This window comes from Mytilus trossulus, chromosome 1, assembly GCF_036588685.1.
Source record: "Mytilus trossulus isolate FHL-02 chromosome 1, PNRI_Mtr1.1.1.hap1, whole genome shotgun sequence".
NCBI lineage: Eukaryota > Metazoa > Mollusca > Bivalvia > Mytilida > Mytilidae > Mytilus > Mytilus trossulus.
This window is the reverse complement of record NC_086373.1, coordinates 72,755,936-72,779,700: the sequence shown is the minus strand read 5'-3', so window position 1 is coordinate 72,779,700 and position 23,765 is coordinate 72,755,936. Positions and strand designations below refer to the sequence as shown.

General features: G+C 32.6%; 1 protein-coding gene across 2 annotated transcripts in view; it reads right to left on the bottom strand.

The window, feature by feature from the left end:
- Positions 1 to 271: 271 nt before the first annotated feature.
- Positions 272 to 23,765, bottom strand: part of LOC134684299 (voltage-gated purine nucleotide uniporter SLC17A9-like) — a 32,644-nt gene continuing 9,150 nt past the window's right edge. For both annotated transcript variants that reach the window (XM_063543594.1, XM_063543587.1), the window contains exons 7-12: positions 22,189 to 22,285; positions 21,456 to 21,543; positions 18,616 to 18,650; positions 18,056 to 18,227; positions 8,108 to 8,137; positions 272 to 7,790 (exon numbers count right to left, since the gene is read on the bottom strand). In XM_063543594.1, the coding sequence (XP_063399664.1) occupies positions 7,651 to 7,790; positions 8,108 to 8,137; positions 18,056 to 18,227; positions 18,616 to 18,650; positions 21,456 to 21,543; positions 22,189 to 22,285 (562 nt within the window). In that variant the 3' untranslated portion in view covers positions 272 to 7,650. The remainder of the gene's footprint in view (positions 7,791 to 8,107; positions 8,138 to 18,055; positions 18,228 to 18,615; positions 18,651 to 21,455; positions 21,544 to 22,188; positions 22,286 to 23,765) is intronic.

Below are 23,765 nucleotides of genomic sequence, written 5' to 3'. Positions count from 1 at the left end.
TGAGATGTTTTTGATATTGGAATAATTTATATTTTGGGCCTGTCTCACATTCAGATTTTTAAGCCTTTTTTAGTATTATGTTTTTTTAAATTTTGGTTTATTTACATGTTTCACATTGAAGTGTGGCATGTTCATTTACCTAAAATGGCATGCATTATTAGGTTGAACCCCAGTTCTCTCGACTCCCTTTTCTACTGGTGTACGATGTTTTGTTAAAAACTGTTTTCTTAATGTCAGTGTAGACATTTGATCAAGAAAACAAAACTACTGATCTTTTCTTTCAGTTTACTGATAAACATGTTCAAGTTTTGTAATACAATGTACTGGCAATGTTTCTGTCCAAATCCCTTTCACACAATGTTTCAGTAGTGAAAATTAATGAATTTCCAGTTAAAACCTATTAGCTGCAATAATTTAACTAACTAGAGGCTCTTAAGAGCCGGTGTCGCTCACCTTGGTCTATGTGCATATTCAACAAAAGACACAGATGGATTAATGACAAAATTGTGTTTTGGTGATGGTGATGTGTTTGTATATCTTACTTTACTGAACATTCTTGCTACCTACAATTATCTCCATCTTTAATTAACTTGGCCCATTAGTTAAAGTGGAAAATATTTTGTTTAAAATTTACAAAAATTGTTAAAATTGACTGTAAAGGGCTGTAACTCCTGAAAGGCTCAATTGACCATTTTTGACATGTTTATTTATTTAAGAATTGAATGCTTCTTTTTGTAAATTTATTGGGTGGTAAAAGCGTTGACTGAAGTACATTTTGTACGCACGGTCAACGCTTTTACAACCCTACATTTTTATGGCTAAAATCATGAAAACACGATTTTTATCCAGCTTTATTTAATTCACCTGTGCACTTTTTTGTGGGACCTCGTGTCATCATGCATGATAAATGTTATTGTCTGATGCAATTGTTTACCGAATAACATGTTAGCCAATCAGAATAACGTATTATAATGAAACTTACATCTAATGTAATTATTTGTAGATCTTACTTTGCTGAACGTAATTGCTGTTTACAGTTTATCTCTATCTACAATAATATTCAAGATAATAACCAAAAAAAACGCAAAATTTCCTTAAAAATTACCAATTCAGGGGCAGCAACCCAACAACGGGTTGTCTGATTCATCTGAAAATTTTAAGTCAGATAGATCTTAACTTGATAAACAATTCAACCCCTCATCAGATTTACTCTTAATGCTTCCGTTTCAGAGTTATAAGCCAAAATCTACATTTTACCCCATATGTTCTATTATTAGCCATGGTGAGCATCTTGGTTGGTTGGCTGGTTCACGCCTCACAATTTTTTAACTAGATACCCCAATGATGATTGAGGCCAAGTATTGTTAAATTTGGCCCAGTAGTTTCTGAGGAGAAGATTTTTGTAAAAGATAACTAAGATTTACGAAAAATGGTTTAAAATTGACTATAAAGGGCAATAACTCCTAAAGGGGTCAACTGACCATTTTGGTCATTTTGACTTATTTGTAAATCTTACTTTGCTGAACATTATTGCTGTTTACAGTTTATCTCTATCTATAAATATATTCATTATAATAACCAAAAACAGCAAAATTTCCTTAAAATTACCAATTCAGGGGCAGCAACCCAACAACGGGTTGTCTGATTCATCAGAAAATTTCAGGGCAGATAGATCTTGACCTGATAAACAATTTAACAGATTTGCTCTAAATACTTTGGTTTTTGAGTTATAAGCCAAAATCTACATTTTACCCCCTATGTTCTATTTTTAGCCGTGGCGGCCATCTTGGTTGGTCGACCAGGTCACGCCACACATTCTTAAAACTAGATACCCCAATGATGATTGTGGCCAAGTTTGGTTTAATTTGGCCCAGTAGTAGGATTTTTGTAAAAGTTAACAGACAACGCAGGATGACAATGAACGACAGACACAAAGTGATAAGAATAGCTCACTTGGCCCTCGGGCCAGGTGAGCTAAAAACTACTATATAGTTTATTAATAGACTTCTATTAAGTTTATGAATAATTGTCTTATGAAAAGAACAACAAAGTTACCATTGTAGGTAATATTTTCAGCTGTATATCAATTTAATTGAGACTCATTGGCTATTCCATAAATATCACAAATTTATAAACACCTTGATAGAAAATACATGGAATTTTTCAAACAAGCAATGATTCAAAATGGATATATAAAAAAAATACTTAAGTAAATATTTCTGAAATACATTTTTTGAAGCAAAATACAGGTTTTGAGTTTTGATTAAATTATGAGATAATCGTTAAACATACATGTGAACAGATGACAAGTATTTTGTAAATTGTGGTTAATACTATTTTTTGTAAGTTGGCATTAACATTAGAAAGATCATATCATAGGGAAACTTGTGTACTAAGTTTCAAGTTGATTGGACTTCAACTTCATTAATAAAGGGCTGCGCTTTAGCGCATGATACGCCCAGTGCTCTAAAAGACGGGCGTATAAGTTATTGTCCCAAAATTGGAAAATCCCCCCTTTTTTAAGCATAAAAATTCATAACATGGAAATGTAAAATCTGAAATTTATAAAAATTGAAAGGGAGCTTACATCAATAGATATAAAAAATTCACCAAAGTTTCATGGACATTGTTGAAAGCCTTTTTGAGTTATTTACCGAAGTGTTGAAAATCCCCCCTTTTTTATGAATAAAGCCCCATAAATCCAAAACTTAAAATCTGAAATTAAAAAAAAACGTAAGGGAGCTTACGTCAATAGATATAAACAATTCACTTAAGTTTCATGAAAATTGGTGAAAGTGTTTTTGAGTTATTGTACGAAGTGTGGACGGACAACAGTATACCATAAGACGACGGGTGTATAAAAACTACCTTGACCAAAAACATTAACCTGAAGTGGGACAGACTGACAAACGATCGGAAAAATAACGTACATACTGAAAAAAATAATACCCATGAATGTGGCATATTTTTCTTTTTAATGTGGTTTTATTTTTTTCCCTATGGAAAGCTCTGCTTTTTCTTTCTTAATTGTTATAATGATAAATTAAGTAAAACCTCATCTGCTCCAAATACTCAATGTTATTAAACTTGATAATCTTCAGCTCTACCTAGTTATTTAAAAAAAAAGATAAATATGTTTTATATACTGGAATGGCTTAAGATTTACTATGAAACAAATGAAAGTGAACTTTCTTGTAAAAGGGGAAATCCTTTATAAGATCAACATCTTCATAAATGTACTGCTATTCAATATTTCTTTACATTATTTTCCTGTAATCTATTCGCCAATGTTTTCCTGTATCCAGTGGCATGAACTACGAGAGCTTATTTTGGCGACCCAATTGAGGCTTACAAATATATACAGAACTCTAAAAACCACTTATTGCAAAATGACAGAGACGGGTTCTGAAAACTTTCAGTGTAAAGATGTAATTGATTAAATTACAATGACTCTGTCAATTTAACGATTAAATCAAATTAAATTAATGATTATTAAACCATTTCTCAAAGTGTATAATTAAATTGGTAAGTAATCATGATTACTTCTGATTACAATGAATTTCAAAATGACCCTTTTGAATGATGTTAATGAAAATGTTTATGCATGTTACTATATAGTACTTATTTTATGTATCAATTTTTGTGGATCAAAGAAATATTGTAGTTTTAAATAAATAGTGCTAGAACTACAAGCTTGCATTGTCTAGTATGGTGGGCTTAACATAATAAAAGTAATAAATACAAGCAATGATTTATAAAGTTTATCAGAATAATGTTGTATGAAGATTTTTTTTTTTTTAACATATAATAACTACCAACTGCCTTTGATTTACGGTTTTACAGTATAAAAGTAATAAACTATAACAGGTCTTTAAATAGCTCCTTTGAAAATTAGCTGATATGTAATAAGTTTTTTACACCTGATCTATTAATGGAATGTCAATAAAAATATAATACTCATCTAGGTATTAGAGTTATGCATAAGCACTTAAAACTGTATAAAATTACTTCAAAATTCAAGAATGATCCTAGATTCCTAGCACATTAACATCATGTCAAAACATGATGTCATACAAATAAAAACGTCTCATGACGAAGTTTATTTGATTCAGTTAATATGCTTTAAATTCAGATAGTATCTCATTGAAATGGAGTTTTGAGGTAGGTTTGTTTCATTGTCTATGCATGGATTATTAACACATTTATGGATTTCAGACATTCCTCAACCTGGTGGCTCTTTCCTTAGTTCAGACATGTCATCTGAGGATTTGTCAATACATTTTTGACAGCAACAGGAATAACTGTTTGGGTTAAGAATTACAAGGATTGAAAACATTTTTGTCAGTGATTATTTGAGGTTATATAATAATACTTTATTCCAAAAGCAAGTACAGCTTATAGGATATATAAGAAATAAGTTATGCCAGCACTGAGATTTAGAGGAAAGTAGCTTTAATTTCACAGGGGGGTAAAATAGTACAGCCATACACAAGGCAACTTTACTTTCACATTAGTTTTTTCATTGCCATATTTTCCCTATGATAATCTAAATAACTCATGCAAGCCATAGATTTGTTATCATTTTCAAATTGCCATGGCTGTTAAAATCATTACTCTTATTGATAGAATTCAATAATGGTCTAGGCCTTGCATATATTTCCCAACATATTTATGGCGTGAATGATTGATTTCTGAAATCTTATCCGTGATTTCAAAGTATGCTTAAATATATTATTAATTTGATGGACACGTTTGATTGAATTAATAGCAGTAAATAAATTTCAAAATCAGTACAAATATAAATATACATGTATTGTTTTTAACAATCGTAACCTTACTGATATAAAAATATTACAAAGATAATGACAAATAAATATTACCCTATTAACTTTTACATCAGTTCACTTGAAAGCAAGATTCTATAATTCTATACATATCCAATATTAATCATGTAATGTAACATGAGCGTAAAAATGAGGTTAAAGAATTCAGCATAAAACTTCACTTCACTTTTTGATAAAGATCCTGACATTTTGAATGTTACCACAAGAATGATCATTCTACAACTTAATCAATTAATTTATGAGACCTTCATGATCACTAATAATGGTTATAAATCTTGCCAAATGAAGTCAACAGTATTTTTTAGCATGACGATAAAATGTTCTTTTTTTTCTGATAATAGTAAAATATACTCATTTTGAAAAATCACATTTAATTCTTTACAAAAATAAAGATGGTAATAGATAATTATTTGAGACCTATGAAGAACCCCATTTATAGTTATGTGACCTTGTTTGAGATAAACCAATCATTAAAACTGATGGGATATTACTCTAATGGATCTTCACATTATGTAAAGTTTAAAAAAAATCTTGTTTAAAACATGTTCATATACAATTTAATTCTATCATATTTTAAAACAAACACAACTACACGACAACAAGAGTTAAAATCATCAAATTCGAAAAGTTTACAAATATTTTTTTACAGTTAATTATGTTATATGGGACATACAGTCATGATGAGAACAAGCCATTGAACTATTGATTTTATATAATGGAATCCATATAAAATATCTCTGTAATGTAATATAGCTGTATTAAAACATGAAATAGATATATTCTAGAAAAGGGGCATCTGCTTGCACATTTTTGTGTGATGCACAATTTTTTTTAGCAATTATCTTTTTGTAAAGTTTAAGAAGACAATTGAGAAGGCCTTAATTCAAACATCATCATTTTTTGTCAATGTGAATCAATTTTAAATAGCATATATATATATATCAAAAATTATATCTTTATGTTTGTTGAAATCCTTTTTTTTTTTTTTAACAACATAATTAAATATTTATTTCAAATATTGGCTTGTTACAATATCCTTCAGGAGTCCAAGCTCCTCCTGATGTTCCCTGTTACAATCCACTAATCACTCAGGGTAGTGAATAGTTGTAAAATACATATTACATTTGTATATCAAATATATATTACATTTGTATATCAAATATATATTAAATAATATTATTAATTCGTATTATTTAACAAATTTGATTCATTTAGGCATAGTCACATGTTAAACTATATTTTTGAAGGTAGAGAGAAAACGGCGTATAGCAAAAAGCATATTGACCGGCAAAATGCATATCGCACGGTTATTTTTAGAATATCTAAAAACCGATATACTTTGTGACGTCATGTAATGAATTTCAGGATATTGTTTAACGTTTTTAAACACATGATATCTGTGATCAATAATTTGACGGAAAAAATCTTCAAATACATAAGATGTCAAAAAAAGTAAATTAAATAACAACTAATATGTTGTTATTGTCAAGGAGACAAATTGATGTAATATTTATAAAATTCCAACAAACCTAAATGACGATTCTGATACAAATATGGTTGGAAATTAATAATATAACAAATATAGCCTTCGTCCTCAGTCAATATACTTCTTTCAGGTCAATATATCCTTGTATCGACCTCATACAAATGCTATATTTGTATAATATCACTTAGTATGACTATTCATATGTTTTCTAATAGTTGCTAAAAAATTACTTTTAATTTTCAAACATACTCTTCTATTGAACTCATTGAGAAAAATTGAGAAAACATTGACATTTTTCGTCTTTTGATCAGATATGTAATAGGCTTTGTAAATTGAAAAACCAACAAATGTTTGTTGAAATCCTAGCACAAAATGTTTTCAAAAATTAACTAAAGTTAGTAAAAGTGAGGCCCCTCTGGGGTTGTCCAAGTAATAACAAAATCATAATTTGATTGTCAATATGATCACATAATCATTAATATTCTTTTATACAAGATAATTAAATAATGAAAAAATACAGACCTAGAAGATCAAATTATTATATAATCATGAACTATTTGGTCTGATATTCAAATAATCACTATAAAAACAGCCAAGTAATCACATCACGAAAATAATCTTAAGGAGACTGAAAAGATGATTTATATATATATCTATATATGAATTGTACAAATACATTGTGAAGATATAATTATATATCATCGTTGATCATCTCAACGAGATTGATTTTCTCGCTTGAGCTGGTACAGCGAAAGTGAGATAAGCAATCGAGTTGAGATGACCAATGATAATCTGTTTATCGCTATTTTACCTATGATGACGTTGTCAATTTCATGTCAATTTCGTTAGCAATGCCAAATAGCCTCCTTAGTTTCTAGCGATAATTTTTCCATCTCAAGCGAGAAGCATGATATGAAAATTATCACAAAAAAAAAAAAAAAAAAAAAAATGCACAAAATAGCGATAACATAGAATATAAAATAACAACAATCAAAGAATTAAGAATAAAATAATTAACCAATAATAAAACCTGATACAGGAAAAACAAAAAATACCACTTAATGAATGCACAGGCAAGAAAACACAAGAATCACTATACACCCAGCTTCATCATGAAGGGGTAGAAATATGGCCTTTTATCAAAAATGTGCACCATTGATTAGCAATATAATAACATGTTAATTTAACAACCTCACAGAATAAATTAAAAAATCACAATAAAAGACAATAAAAAATATCTATAAATAAGTAAATGAATACTCCCTCCAATATCAGTGTAAAAAAATTGATTTAATAAATTTGAACAAACTAATTATACATTCATATAATCCTTTTGCCTGTCCCAAATAGTATGTAAACAATACAACCAAATATACAAACACCAGCTGTCTGGTTAAATACTGCTGCCCAGCTCTTAGTGGCCTCTAAAATGTGACCTGCCATATATACTCCAACAAAACCTGAAAATAAAATAAAGATGATACACAACACTCAGATCTATTTAAGTTCTTTTCTCATATACAATGATAATAACATCAATATCTTAATTAATTTCTTGAAGATAATCAGAAAATTTCCGTACAATACTTTTCATATTTTGTTCATTTTAAAATTGTTTTCTCATTTCTTTTCAGAAGATAGAATAAAGGATTATACTCTGGTAAAACATTTTTGATGATATATACTACATTTAGCATACCTTTACACTTTTAAATTTGCATAAGCACAATATCAAGTTTTAAAACACAAACAAATTAAATTAAAGATTAAATCATACCTGGAATAGCCCCTGCCATGTTCATAATTCCTACAATGTAAGTTACAGTTTAAAACAAAAATATCTACATAAAATAAAGCAATCATTATCTTAATTTATAAGTATAACCATGATTTATCCTGATGTGAACATATCACTGTCTTTTATGTCTTTTAACTTCATTTGTAAAAAGTAAAAATAAACAAGAATGTGTCCAAAGTACATGGATGCCCCACTGGCATTATCATTTGCAATGTTCAATGGACCGTGAAATTGGGTAAAAAATCTAATATGGCCTTAAAAGTAAAAAGATCAACCAATAGGGAACACGTGTACTAAGTTTCAAGTTGATTGGACCTCAACTTCATCAAAAACTACCTTGACCAAAAACTTTAACCTGAAACTCACACTTTTAATTTCTATATTCAGTGGACCATGAAAATAGGGTCAAAACTCTAATTAGGTTCAAAAATAAGAAAGATCATATCATAAGGAACATGTGTACTAAGTTTCAAGTTGATTGGACTTCAGTTTCATCAAAAACTACCGTGACCAAAAACTTAAACCTGAAACTCACACTTTTAATTTTTATGTTTAGTGGACCATGAAAATGGGGTCAAAAGTCTAATTTTGTTTAAAAATAAGAAAGATCATATCATAAGTAACATGTGTACTAAGTTTCACGTTGATTGGACTTCAGCTTCATCAAAAACTACCTTGACCAAAAACTTTAACCTGATGTGGGACGAATGGACGGACAGACGGAAGGACGGACAGACAAAGGGACGCACGGACAGACTAGAAAACATAATGCCCCTCTACTATCGTAGGTGGGGCATAAAAAAAATTGTAAAATTAGTCATTGTAAGGCAATAACTCCTGTAATAGGTTGTCTTGACGGTTGTCTATGGCAATGAGCAGTAGGTAGAACTCAACATACTGAAAATATTTCTCTATATAAACTAATTTTTAAGATTTTTGACCAATCTTGTATTTTTTCACTTGTTTTACTTAAGCCATGTCTGTCATGGTGGTTTGCTGGCAGGTATATATTTGTTTTACTTAAGCCATGTCTGTCATGGTGGTTTGCTGGCAGGTATATATTTGTTTTACTTAAGCCATGTCTGTCATGGTGGTTTGCTGGCAGGTATATATTTGTTTTACTAAAGCCATGTCAGTCATGGTGGTTTGCTGGCAGGTATATATTTGTTTTACTTTAGCCATGTCTGTCATGGTGGTTTGCTGGCAGGTATATATTTGTTTTACTTTAGCCATGTCTGTCATGGTGGTTTGCTGGCAGGTATATATTTGTTTTACTTTAGCCATGTCTGTCATGGTGGTTTGCTGGCAGGTATATATATTTGTTTTACTTAAGCCATGTCTGTCATGGTGGTTTGCTGGCAGGTATATATTTGTTTTACTTTAGCCATGTCTGTCATGGTGGTTTGCTGGCAGGTATATATATTTGTTTTACTTAAGCCATGTCAGTCATGGTGGTTTGCTGGCAGGTATATATTTGTTTTACTTTAGCCATGTCTGTCATGGTGGTTTGCTGGCAGGTATATATTTGTTTTACTTTAGCCATGTCTGTCATGGTGGTTTGCTGGCAGGTATATATATTTGTTTTACTTAAGCCATGTCAGTCATGGTGGTTTGCTGGCAGGTATATATTTGTTTTACTTAAGCCATGTCTGTCATGGTGGTTTGCTGGCAGGTATATATTTGTTTTACTTTAGCCATGTCTGTCATGGTGGTTTGCTGGCAGGTATATATATTTGTTTTACTTTAGCCATGTCTGTCATGGTGGTTTGCTGGCAGGTATATATATTTGTTTTACTTAAGCCATGTCGGTCATGGTGGTTTGCTGGCAGGTATATATTTGTTTTACTTTAGCCATGTCTGTCATGGTGGTTTGCTGGCAGGTATATATTTGTTTTACTAAAGCCATGTCTGTCATGGTGGTTTGCTGGCAGGTATATATATTTGTTTTACTAAAGCCATGTCTGTCATGGTGGTTTGCTGGCAGGTATATATTTGTTTTACTAAAGCCATGTCTGTCATGGTGGTTTGCTGGCAGGTATATATATTTGTTTTACTAAAGCCATGTCTGTCATGGTGGTTTGCTGGCAGGTATATATTTGTTTTACTTTAGCCATGTCAGTCATGGTGGTTTGCTGGCAGGTATATATTTGTTTTACTTAAGCCATGTCGGTCATGGTGGTTTGCTGGCAGGTATATATTTGTTTTACTTTAGCCATGTCTGTCATGGTGGTTTGCTGGCAGGTATATATTTGTTTTACTAAAGCCATGTCTGTCATGGTGGTTTGCTGGCAGGTATATATATTTGTTTTACTAAAGCCATGTCTGTCATGGTGGTTTGCTGGCAGGTATATATTTGTTTTACTAAAGCCATGTCTGTCATGGTGGTTTGCTGGCAGGTATATATATTTGTTTTACTAAAGCCATGTCTGTCATGGTGGTTTGCTGGCAGGTATATATTTGTTTTACTAAAGCCATGTCTGTCATGGTGGTTTGCTGGCAGGTATATATATTTGTTTTACTAAAGCCATGTCTGTCATGGTGGTTTGCTGGCAGGTATATATTTGTTTTACTAAAGCCATGTCTGTCATGGTGGTTTGCTGGCAGGTATATATATTTGTTTTACTAAAGCCATGTCTGTCATGGTGGTTTGCTGGCAGGTATATATTTGTTTTACTTTAGCCATGTCAGTCATGGTGGTTTGCTGGCAGGTATATATTTGTTTTACTTAAGCCATGTCGGTCATGGTGGTTTGCTGGCAGGTATATATTTGTTTTACTTTAGCCATGTCTGTCATGGTGGTTTGCTGGCAGGTATATATTTGTTTTACTTTAGCCATGTCTGTCATGGTGGTTTGCTGGCAGGTATATATTTGTTTTACTTTAGCCATGTCTGTCATGGTGGTTTGCTGGCAGGTATATATATTTGTTTTACTAAAGCCATGTCTGTCATGGTGGTTTGCTGGCAGGTATATATTTGTTTTACTTTAGCCATGTCTGTCATGGTGGTTTGCTGGCAGGTATATATTTGTTTTACTTTAGCCATGTCTGTCGTGGTGGTTTGCTGGCAGGTATATATTTGTTTTACTTTAGCCATGTCTGTCATGGTGGTTTGCTGGCAGGTATATATTTGTTTTACTTTAGCCATGTCTGTCATGGTGGTTTGCTGGCAGGTATATATTTGTTTTACTTTAGCCATGTCGGTCATGGTGGTTTGCTGGCAGGTATATATTTGTTTTACTTTAGCCATGTCTGTCATGGTGGTTTGCTGGCAGGTATATATTTGTTTTACTTTAGCCATGTCTGTCATGGTGGTTTGCTGGCAGGTATATATTTGTTTTACTTAAGCCATGTCTGTCATGGTGGTTTGCTGGCAGGTATATATTTGTTTTACTTTAGCCATGTCTGTCATGGTGGTTTGCTGGCAGGTATATATTTGTTTTACTTTAGCCATGTCGGTCATGGTGGTTTGCTGGCAGGTATATATTTGTTTTACTTTAGCCATGTCTGTCATGGTGGTTTGCTGGCAGGTATATATTTGTTTTACTTTAGCCATGTCTGTCATGGTGGTTTGCTGGCAGGTATATATTTGTTTTACTTTAGCCATGTCTGTCATGGTGGTTTGCTGGCAGGTATATATATTTGTTTTACTAAAGCCATGTCTGTCATGGTGGTTTGCTGGCAGGTATATATTTGTTTTACTTAAGCCATGTCTGTCATGGTGGTTTGCTGGCAGGTATATATATTTGTTTTACTAAAGCCATGTCTGTCATGGTGGTTTGCTGGCAGGTATATATTTGTTTTACTTTAGCCATGTCTGTCATGGTGGTTTGCTGGCAGGTATATATTTGTTTTACTTTAGCCATGTCTGTCATGGTGGTTTGCTGGCAGGTATATATTTGTTTTACTTTAGCCATGTCTGTCATGGTGGTTTGCTGGCAGGTATATATTTGTTTTACTTTAGCCATGTCTGTCATGGTGATTTGCTGGCAGGTATATATTTGTTTTACTTTAGCCATGTCAGTCATGGTGGTTTGCTGGCAGGTATATATTTGTTTTACTTTAGCCATGTCTGTCATGGTGGTTTGCTGGCAGGTATATATTTGTTTTACTTTAGCCATGTCTGTCATGGTGGTTTGCTGGCAGGTATATATTTGTTTTACTTTAGCCATGTCTGTCATGGTGGTTTGCTGGCAGGTATATATTTGTTTTACTTTAGCCATGTCTGTCATGGTGGTTTGCTGGCAGGTATATATATTTGTTTTACTAAAGCCATGTCGGTCATGGTGGTTTGCTGGCAGGTATATATTTGTTTTACTTTAGCCATGTCTGTCATGGTGGTTTGCTGGCAGGTATATATTTGTTTTACTTTAGCCATGTCTGTCATGGTGGTTTGCTGGCAGGTATATATTTGTTTTACTTTAGCCATGTCTGTCATGGTGGTTTGCTGGCAGGTATATATATTTGTTTTACTAAAGCCATGTCGGTCATGGTGGTTTGCTGGCAGATATATATTTGTTTTACTTTAGCCATGTCTGTCATGGTGGTTTGCTGGCAGGTATATATTTGTTTTACTTTAGCCATGTCTGTCATGGTGGTTTGCTGGCAGGTATATATTTGTTTTACTTTAGCCATGTCTGTCATGGTGGTTTGCTGGCAGGTATATATTTGTTTTACTTAAGCCATGTCTGTCATGGTGGTTTGCTGGCAGGTATATATATTTGTTTTACTAAAGCCATGTCTGTCATGGTGGTTTGCTGGCAGGTATCGTCGTGTCATATGTTTTCGTATGTCATATGTTTTCGTATCAACCACAATTCGTCGGTTTCGAATGCATAAGCGTACATTGTGGCATGTTTTTCTGTTCCTATATTTAGAACAACAACACCACTACAACTTGACATATTTAAAACATATTCAATGTCGCTTTTTAAAGACGTTAGAACAAATTAAATTAAACTGACCTATTTAGCCATTTTTATTTAATGTCAAAAATATGCATCACTAGAATAGTTGTGGAAAAAAATTCTGTAGGGTTAAAATAAAGTCCAGATATGTTTTTTGCAAGTCAGACACCGGATTTTCAAGAAATGACTGTCATGTGTTTTTTTGTCAGTTTTAATAACAAACCATCGAGTTAAAATTGGCAGGGTTCTTATATAAAATGGTTGTTCAAAATCTAATTATTCAATATTTCATTGACAATTTTTTTTATACATCTTTGATACATGAAGGTGAAAACAGTCTTAACTTTTTATATTTAATCCTAAATTTTGAAAACAGCATTTTATTTTAGAAAAAATAAGGTATTTTGTAAAAACCAGGTGCCAATCTGAAATTAATCAAAATCTAAAAATTTCAGCACACAAAACACCAACCTTACACTATTTACCAGTAATTTTTAGTAGTGAAAAGTATTAAATAACCTTTTTTATGATTCAAGCGATCACCAGAACCACGACTTTAGAAAATATTAATTTCCGGATTTTGTAGTCATTTCCTGCCCGTGTACTGATCCAATTTTTATTTCATACGAAAACATATGACGCCGTTTTTTTGACATACAAAAATCGCAAAGTAATCGGAAACAGTAAAAAGTCGTAGTAAGCATTGACAAAAAAACTAGATACCTAAAATCAATCTACAGGACATGCTTTTTAAATTTGAGTAAACACCTGAATAAAAACTCAACAGTGAAAACCGTAAGCAGTGAAAATTGTTATTAGTACGAAAACACATTACACGATGATATATATTTGTTTTACTTTAGCCATGTCTGTCATGGTGGTTTGCTGGCAGGTATATATTTGTTTTACTTTAGCCATGTCTGTCATGGTGGTTTGCTGGCAGGTATATATTTGTTTTACTTTAGCCATGTCTGTCATGGTGGTTTGCTGGCAGGTATATATATTTGTTTTACTTAAGCCATGTCTGTCATGGTGGTTTGCTGGCAGGTATATATATTTGTTTTACTTTAGCCATGTCTGTCATGGTGGTTTGCTGGCAGGTATATATTTGTTTTACTTTAGCCATGTCTGTCATGGTGGTTTGCTGGCAGGTATATATTTGTTTTACTAAAGCCATGTCAGTCATGGTGGTTTGCTGGCAGGTATATATTTGTTTTACTTTAGCCATGTCTGTCATGGTGGTTTGCTGGCAGGTATATATTTGTTTTACTTTAGCCATGTCTGTCATGGTGGTTTGCTGGCAGGTATATATTTGTTTTACTTTAGCCATGTCTGTCATGGTGGTTTGCTGGCAGGTATATATATTTGTTTTACTAAAGCCATGTCTGTCATGGTGGTTTGCTGGCAGGTATATATTTGTTTTACTTTAGCCATGTCTGTCATGGTGGTTTGCTGGCAGGTATATATTTGTTTTACTTTAGACATGTCAGTCATGGTGGTTTGCTGGCAGGTATATATTTGTTTTACTTTAGCCATGTCGGTCATGGTGGTTTGCTGGCAGGTATATATTTGTTTTACTTTAGCCATGTCTGTCATGGTGGTTTGCTGGCAGGTATATATTTGTTTTACTTTAGCCATGTCTGTCATGGTGGTTTGCTGGCAGGTATATATTTGTTTTACTTTAGCCATGTCTGTCATGGTGGTTTGCTGGCAGGTATATATTTGTTTTACTTTAGCCATGTCTGTCATGGTGGTTTGCTGGCAGGTATATATTTGTTTTACTTTAGCCATGTCTGTCATGGTGGTTTGCTGGCAGGTATATATATTTGTTTTACTAAAGCCATGTCTGTCATGGTGGTTTGCTGGCAGGTATATATATTTGTTTTACTTTAGCCATGTCGGTCATGGTGGTTTGCTGGCAGGTATATATTTGTTTTACTTTAGCCATGTCTGTCATGGTGGTTTGCTGGCAGGTATATATTTGTTTTACTTTAGCCATGTCTGTCATGGTGGTTTGCTGGCAGGTATATATTTGTTTTACTTTAGCCATGTCTGTCATGGTGGTTTGCTGGCAGGTATATATTTGTTTTACTTTAGCCATGTCTGTCATGGTGGTTTGCTGGCAGGTATATATTTGTTTTACTTTAGCCATGTCTGTCATGGTGGTTTGCTGGCAGGTATATATATTTGTTTTACTAAAGCCATGTCGGTCATGGTGGTTTGCTGGCAGGTATATATTTGTTTTACTTTAGCCATGTCTGTCATGGTGGTTTGCTGGCAGGTATATATTTGTTTTACTTTAGCCATGTCTGTCATGGTGGTTTGCTGGCAGGTATATATATTTGTTTTACTAAAGCCATGTCGGTCATGGTGGTTTGCTGGCAGATATATATTTGTTTTACTTTAGCCATGTCTGTCATGGTGGTTTGCTGGCAGGTATATATTTGTTTTACTTTAGCCATGTCTGTCATGGTGGTTTGCTGGCAGGTATATATTTGTTTTACTTTAGCCATGTCTGTCATGGTGGTTTGCTGGCAGGTATATATTTGTTTTACTTAAGCCATGTCTGTCATGGTGGTTTGCTGGCAGGTATATATATTTGTTTTACTAAAGCCATGTCTGTCATGGTGGTTTGCTGGCAGGTATCGTCGTGTCATATGTTTTCGTATGTCATATGTTTTCGTATCAACCACAATTCGTCGGTTTCGAATGCATAAGCGTACATTGTGGCATGTTTTTCTGTTCCTATATTTAGAACAACAACACCACTACAACTTGACATATTTAAAACATATTCAATGTCGCTTTTTAAAGACGTTAGAACAAATTAAATTAAACTGACCTATTTAGCCATTTTTATTTAATGTCAAAAATATGCATCACTAGAATAGTTGTGGAAAAAAATTCTGTAGGGTTAAAATAAAGTCCAGATATGTTTTTTGCAAGTCAGACACCGGATTTTCAAGACATATGACTGTCATGTGTTTTTTTGTCAGTTTTAATAACAAACCATCGAGTTAAAATTGGCAGGGTTCTTATATAAAATGGTTGTTCAAAATCTAATTATTCAATATTTCATTGACAATTTTTTTTATACATCTTTGATACATGAAGGTGAAAACAGTCTTAACTTTTTATATTTAATCCTAAATTTTGAAAACAGCATTTTATTTTAGAAAAAATAAGGTATTTTGTAAAAACCAGGTGCCAATCTGAAATTAATCAAAATCTAAAAATTTCAGCACACAAAACACCAACCTTACACTATTTACCAGTAATTTTTAGTAGTGAAAAGTATTAAATAACCTTTTTTATGATTCAAGCGATCACCAGAACCACGACTTTAGAAAATATTAATTTCCGGATTTTGTAGTCATTTCCTGCCCGTGTACTGATCCAATTTTTATTTCATACGAAAACATATGACGCCGTTTTTTTGACATACAAAAATCGCAAAGTAATCGGAAACAGTAAAAAGTCGTAGTAAGCATTGACAAAAAAACTAGATACCTAAAATCAATCTACAGGACATGCTTTTTAAATTTGAGTAAACACCTGAATAAAAACTCAACAGTGAAAACCGTAAGCAGTGAAAATTGTTATTAGTACGAAAACACATTACACGATGATATATATTTGTTTTACTTTAGCCATGTCTGTCATGGTGGTTTGCTGGCAGGTATATATTTGTTTTACTTTAGCCATGTCTGTCATGGTGGTTTGCTGGCAGGTATATATTTGTTTTACTTTAGCCATGTCTGTCATGGTGGTTTGCTGGCAGGTATATATATTTGTTTTACTTAAGCCATGTCTGTCATGGTGGTTTGCTGGCAGGTATATATATTTGTTTTACTTTAGCCATGTCTGTCATGGTGGTTTGCTGGCAGGTATATATTTGTTTTACTTTAGCCATGTCTGTCATGGTGGTTTGCTGGCAGGTATATATTTGTTTTACTAAAGCCATGTCAGTCATGGTGGTTTGCTGGCAGGTATATATTTGTTTTACTTTAGCCATGTCTGTCATGGTGGTTTGCTGGCAGGTATATATTTGTTTTACTTTAGCCATGTCTGTCATGGTGGTTTGCTGGCAGGTATATATTTGTTTTACTTTAGCCATGTCTGTCATGGTGGTTTGCTGGCAGGTATATATATTTGTTTTACTAAAGCCATGTCTATCATAGTGGTTTGCTGGCAGGTATATATTTGTTTTACTTTAGCCATGTCGGTCATGGTGGTTTGCTGGCAGGTATATATTTGTTTTACTTTAGCCATGTCTGTCATGGTGGTTTGCTGGCAGGTATATATTTGTTTTACTTTAGCCATGTCTGTCATGGTGGTTTGCTGGCAGGTATATATTTGTTTTACTTTAGCCATGTCTGTCATGGTGGTTTGCTGGCAGGTATATATTTGTTTTACTTTAGCCATGTCTGTCATGGTGGTTTGCTGGCAGGTATATATTTGTTTTACTTTAGCCATGTCTGTCATGGTGGTTTGCTGGCAGGTATATATATTTGTTTTACTAAAGCCATGTCTGTCATGGTGGTTTGCTGGCAGGTATATATATTTGTTTTACTTTAGCCATGTCGGTCATGGTGGTTTGCTGGCAGGTATATATTTGTTTTACTTTAGCCATGTCTGTCATGGTGGTTTGCTGGCAGGTATATATTTGTTTTACTTTAGCCATGTCTGTCATGGTGGTTTGCTGGCAGGTATATATTTGTTTTACTTTAGCCATGTCTGTCATGGTGGTTTGCTGGCAGGTATATATTTGTTTTACTTTAGCCATGTCTGTCATGGTGGTTTGCTGGCAGGTATATATTTGTTTTACTTTAGCCATGTCTGTCATGGTGGTTTGCTGGCAGGTATATATTTGTTGGTAAAACTCAGATACTCCAATGATGATGGAAGACTGAAAAACTTAATGAAGAAGAACCACTGATGTCAATTGTCCTGTTGAACAAATATAAACAAATCTTGATATATCAAATGTGTTTATAAAAAATGATATGAATTAAAAAGCTTACCAAAAACAGATCCAGCATGTTTTGGTGCAATATCTTGTGGATTGATGAGTATACCACTGTTATGAAGACCACATGAAGCCACAGCAAAGACCACACAGAATAATGCCCCTTGAAACGTTGACATGTAGGAAATTAATATCAATGAAACAGCTGTACCAAGTAATGAGATTGTCTGAAATTAAAAAAAACAACTTGAAGATAGTAAGATTATATATGAAGAAAACTTTATATTTTATACTGCTTTGTTGGTCTATATTCAAGCTAAAAGAAAAATTACCACTGCATTTTTACAACTTGATTTAAACTCTGACTAAAATTAGGTTTACGTATAGATTTGAGGAATAATGCTGAGGCTTTGAGTAAAATTTTGGGAGTATAAAGTTATTTTCATTCATAATTTAGACAAAGGATTATATTAACAGAAATGCAAACAATACAGAAAATCTGCTAAAAAGCATAAAACAAGTTAAATTTAAAAATTAAAGAGTGGATTAATGTCAACATTAAATTGAATGCTGTCTATATAAACAATCGATTCAATTAATATATCTAAACCTTACCTCTATAAACTTTCTGACAAAAGTAACTGAGTACCCTACAAAATTCAAACATTTGATATCATAACTTATCTCTATACATTTTTAATGTGTCATAATGCTGATCAGTGTTCCAGCTAGGTTTTCATAAGGGCAGGGTGCCAATCCTGAAAAAGGGCATTTAAGGCGCGATATGATAATATGAAAAGGGCATATTTTAATAAAAGATGTTAATCAAACATTTGTGTTTATTCGTTGAATCACAGGTTATACAAGAACAACATCATTAGCCCATATAGAACTCTATCTTTCTACTTTTAAGGCTGAAAAACTTGTCAAGCAGCTTGTCACACAAGTTTTTTTATCATTGCTTGGCACAGTTGAACTTTATATGCAGTATGTTTAGAAAGGAGACCTGTTTCATACTGTTTCTATGCCATGGTCTACCACATTTTACCAGTTTCACCTTTCTACCCTGCTGTGCTTGATGGCAATACAGCACAAAACAGCTGTGCTCAGTAAATTCACAATTTTAGGATATAAATCAACAGTGAAAAATAGTATCAAAAATAAAGAATACAGAAAAAGATGACCAAGGCACCCTACCAACACTGCTACTAAGACCCTTTTTAACTTTTCCCATAACTCAAAATAAATACCTAAACATATATATTCTTAAGCAAGAAGTATGGAGACATATCTTAGAATATGTAAATGGGTTACTCAATGCTAGGAAAAAAATCAGATTGAGTTATCTTTCTTTATTCGGGTGTGCTCCTTCTTTGGAGGATAATAAACAGTACGTAAATATGATGTAAATATGATCACAATATGGCGGCCGATTTTGTTATTTTCGTATCAAAAATGAAGGCAGTCAATGACAAATACATCTGAATTTTCTGTTTAATTTACAGAAAACAAGTAAAACAATGTCTTCAACAAGTTTATTATGGTTTTCCAACTTTCTGTCATTAAGTTTTCCCCATGAAACTACGGTAAACATTGCAAATTGTGCCCAAGTTGTTGTATGCACATTTCTTCAAAGATAATTGCCGACTGACCGATTCTATTTGAACGAATTAATGTTAATGATCATGAATGACCCATCCGATAAACGGATTACCTATAACAACAGATTATGACACCAGTTGTAACCATTGATTAGCTTTGGGTCGTAAACAAAGTCATAAACTTTTCCTTAGGTAAAATTTAGTAATTAGCGTATCATATCAATACGCAAATTAATATGCAATCGATCTTCAAAAAAGGCAGGGCCCCCTGGAAACTGTAAAAAGGGCACAGGGCGCCACTCGGAAAAGGGCGGGCGCCGCGCCCTCTGAAAACGGCCTAGCTGGAACACTGCTGATTTGTTTGTATAAAATTGAGAATGGAAATGAAGTTTGTGAAAGAGAAAACAGCCGAAGGCCACAAATGGGTCTTCAACGCAGAGCGAAAATCCTTTATATATTCATTTGATAATTTATCCATTATGAAATGAAGGATCTTTTAAAGGAGTTTCCACCTACTACAAATGTATCTTTTGAGGGAACTTTATAACTAATTTCTCAATTGAAAGAATAAAATACTGTATATAGTAAATACTATATAAAATATGTCAAATAACAGGATGCATAGCTTGGCAAGAATTGTTCAATCTAGTTTAGCATGTAAAACTCACATGGGCTCTTCTGTTGAACAATAGAAAAACAGATATGCTTTGTTTATTCAGTTCTTAAAGTAATTTACAGAGAATTGTGTGGTGAAAAAGGCTTACATTATTTGTTTTCTTTTCTAATCATATTGAATTACTCCAATCAAAACAATTCAAATTTTGTTACTTTGAAGCCTAAATTTATGCTGTCATTCCCGATAATACCGAAGGGTATAACCCTAGTATTGACTTTGATATAATGCTCAAATTTAAGTGATCATATATATTCAAGTTCTTATTCCAAATAAAAATTAAAGAATACTAGTAAGTAAGCTTAAAGTATAACATGCTATAACCATATTTCTTATCTGTTAATTCTCCTCCCCTCATATGTTACAATATACTAAGTTTGGTTCCAATGCCCGATAAGGTCCTGTATTTTCATCTTTAAACCCTTTATACTACATTACTTATTTTGGTTTATACTAAGTATCTACTATAACCTTAAGGGCATACGATACAGTTTTTATCCCGAATTTACAGTTTGATGAAAATTTCCATATTGGCTATTTTTTGTTTGATTAAATCAAATATTTAAAAAAAAAAAAATATAACTTCATGTGCTACTTTGTGAGTTGAATGAGTTCAAAATTTTGTAGATTTGCTCAAAATTCAGATTTGTGGCTGTATTTTCTCTTTCGCAAAAAAAGCCATAGCTTTTTGTTTTAAAAGATAAACACAAAGTGTTTTTTGTAAAACAATTTGCAATTTCTGTATTTTATAAGTATCTTAAAAATTTATGCATTTTTTATTAAAAATTAACTAGTATCTATCAAATGGGCATGAATTGAGAAAAAAATGTATTTTTTTGCTGTATATTTATCAAAATTAAAAAAAATTGCATTATTCACAGTTTTATAAAATTTGGTCCACATAATCTCCCTGCAAAATGAAACAAAATGTTGTTTTAAAAAATAGGGGTCAATGCACTTGTTTTCAAACTTAATCAGTTTGAATGATAAAAACCAGCCGAAAAATGCATCTTTTCAAGATATGTCATAGTTTGACGTCGGAAAAATTACATTTTACGTTAGCAACATCATTACCTCCCCTGTAACTGTATCGTATGCCCTTAATGTATGTCTTTATGTGTTGAGATTCAAAAGATTATACTTAATAGCTGTATTGTATGCACTATACTTAATAAACAAACCTTTTCTTATCATGGTGTCTGCTAGCCATCCACCAAATATAGTGCTGAACATTGAAACTATCCACGGAACAACATTAAATACCCAACCCTGTAACAGTATCAAAGTATTAGCATATTGTCATCAAATTTAAAACAACTTAACAGTTACAAAGGAATTACATGTACTAAATAATACCACCGCTAAGCTATTCTTTCAATCAACAAAATGCAATGAACATCTTATACATTTTTGTAATAAAAATTAAAACAGTTTCAGTGTTCTAACAACCTTTATATACATTATTTGACATATAGGTAGTGAACTCTGAATTATTGATAATTTTATCATTTACTGGTTTAGTTTCATTTAACCCTTTCCTCCATAATGACGCCTTTTGACGCCACCCCCCTTACTCCATAATGACGCCTTTTGACGCCTGTGTAGTACCTCAGTTGAAACACTTTGACTACAAAGTGTCTGCAGTTGACTTAATAAAGTTTGTATCCAATATGAAAAGGAATATCATAAGAATATCTGACTTAAATTTATTTGATGAAATAGTTGTTTTTCACAATGCCTTAATACTTCAAAGCATAAGTTCAGCATTTTATCAAAAAAATCCTATGCGAACCAAGTATGCAAAAAAAAAATTTCAATGGAGGAAAGGGTTAACTTTCAATAAAAACACAAGAGACCAGTTGGAGTTAAGCTTAAATTCAATATTAATTAAAAATAATTCAACATGATCTTTACCTTTGCTGATGGAAAGTTTTCATGAAAATATGTTGGTGCCCATGATAACAGGATGAAGAATGAGTTGGCATGACAAAAATGACCAATCACAGGAGCCCTAAAATGTATCAAAACAAATATTTATTAAACAGTTGAATAAGCATTAATAATAACTAGTGTTGTTAACTGTTTAATCGGTCAAGTGACCGAATACCGAATACCAAAAACGCTAACTAGTTTTCCAGACTTTTTTTCAATTTCGATAGATTTGATATAAATTAATTTGTGTTGAAAATCAAATCATTAAATAGTTATGTTTTATCTAAAAATTGTGGTCGTGGTAATTAGTTTGACAGATCAATTGTCCAGTATATTGATTGCTATTGTTAATCCCAAAAACATAAAATTAATAAGAGTTCGGGGCAGGATCTTTAAGAAACATAATTAGTAAACATGTTTTTTTAAAAGTAACTATAAATCAGTAATGAGATTTAATTTTATTAATTTCTTCATTATTTCGTTTTCAATCTTATATTGTGTAAACCTACATTTAAACATTGTCAAATGTGCAACCTCCGTAGTGCAAGGGTTAGTCTTACTTTAAATTAAAAAATTGTGAACTGCAAACCAATGTGAATATACTCAATGTATACGTGAAAGTACGAGTAACATGCTCAAAGAAAAAAGCAAACACAGTGAAGAAACAGGTCGTACAGCATGTACAATGACCTATAGTTGTTAATTTTTTGTGTTATTTTGGTCTCTTGTGAAGAATTTTCTCATTGGCAATCATACCACATCTTCTTTTTTATAATTAATCATTTCAAATTGAAACACCCCCCATTATTTTCGGAGACAACAAGAGAAAAGGAAAGAATAATCGGTTTCAGACATATGACATATTCAATTCTACTAGATTAAGATTTATTTTTGGATTTTTTAATCTGAAGTTGGTACAAACGCTATACGATGTATTTGACTATTAAAATGCAAACTTCGCCAGGAATCCTCACAGACAAGCCTTATAATGCTAAAGGAAAAATTTCAATTCTTAAAGCGTATTTATGACTTGGATGAAAGGTTGTAAAATTGACACTAATACCACATATGTAGGGTTCTATTGATAAGGCTTTCAAACACCAACTTAAGATTACTGGTTAACCGGTTAATTGGTCGAACGATTATCCAAGTAACCGGTTAGGCAAAAGTGTACGATTTGACAACACTAATAATAATATGATGGAACTGCCCCATGTTGGTAAATTAATGCATTTAGAGCTAGACTCAGCTAGTTTCTGCCCATATACTTCTGTATTTAACCTATAATATCCTGGCAATTTTAGAAACTTTGTATGTGCAAAACTATCAAATGATTTTTTTTTTAATCTGACGAGTGTTACTTAGACATTGGTCTGAATATCTGTAAATTGCTGACATAATTTCAATTTTGAAGCATGGTTAATTAATGCTATCACTAGTCGACATAGACTAAGCTTTCCTTCAGAATACTTTCCCTTAAGTAAAACTATGTCTCTGTTAACTTCTGGGTTATCCTCCTGAATTGCTTTAGATTACCCCAAATTATTTTTTTTGGTATG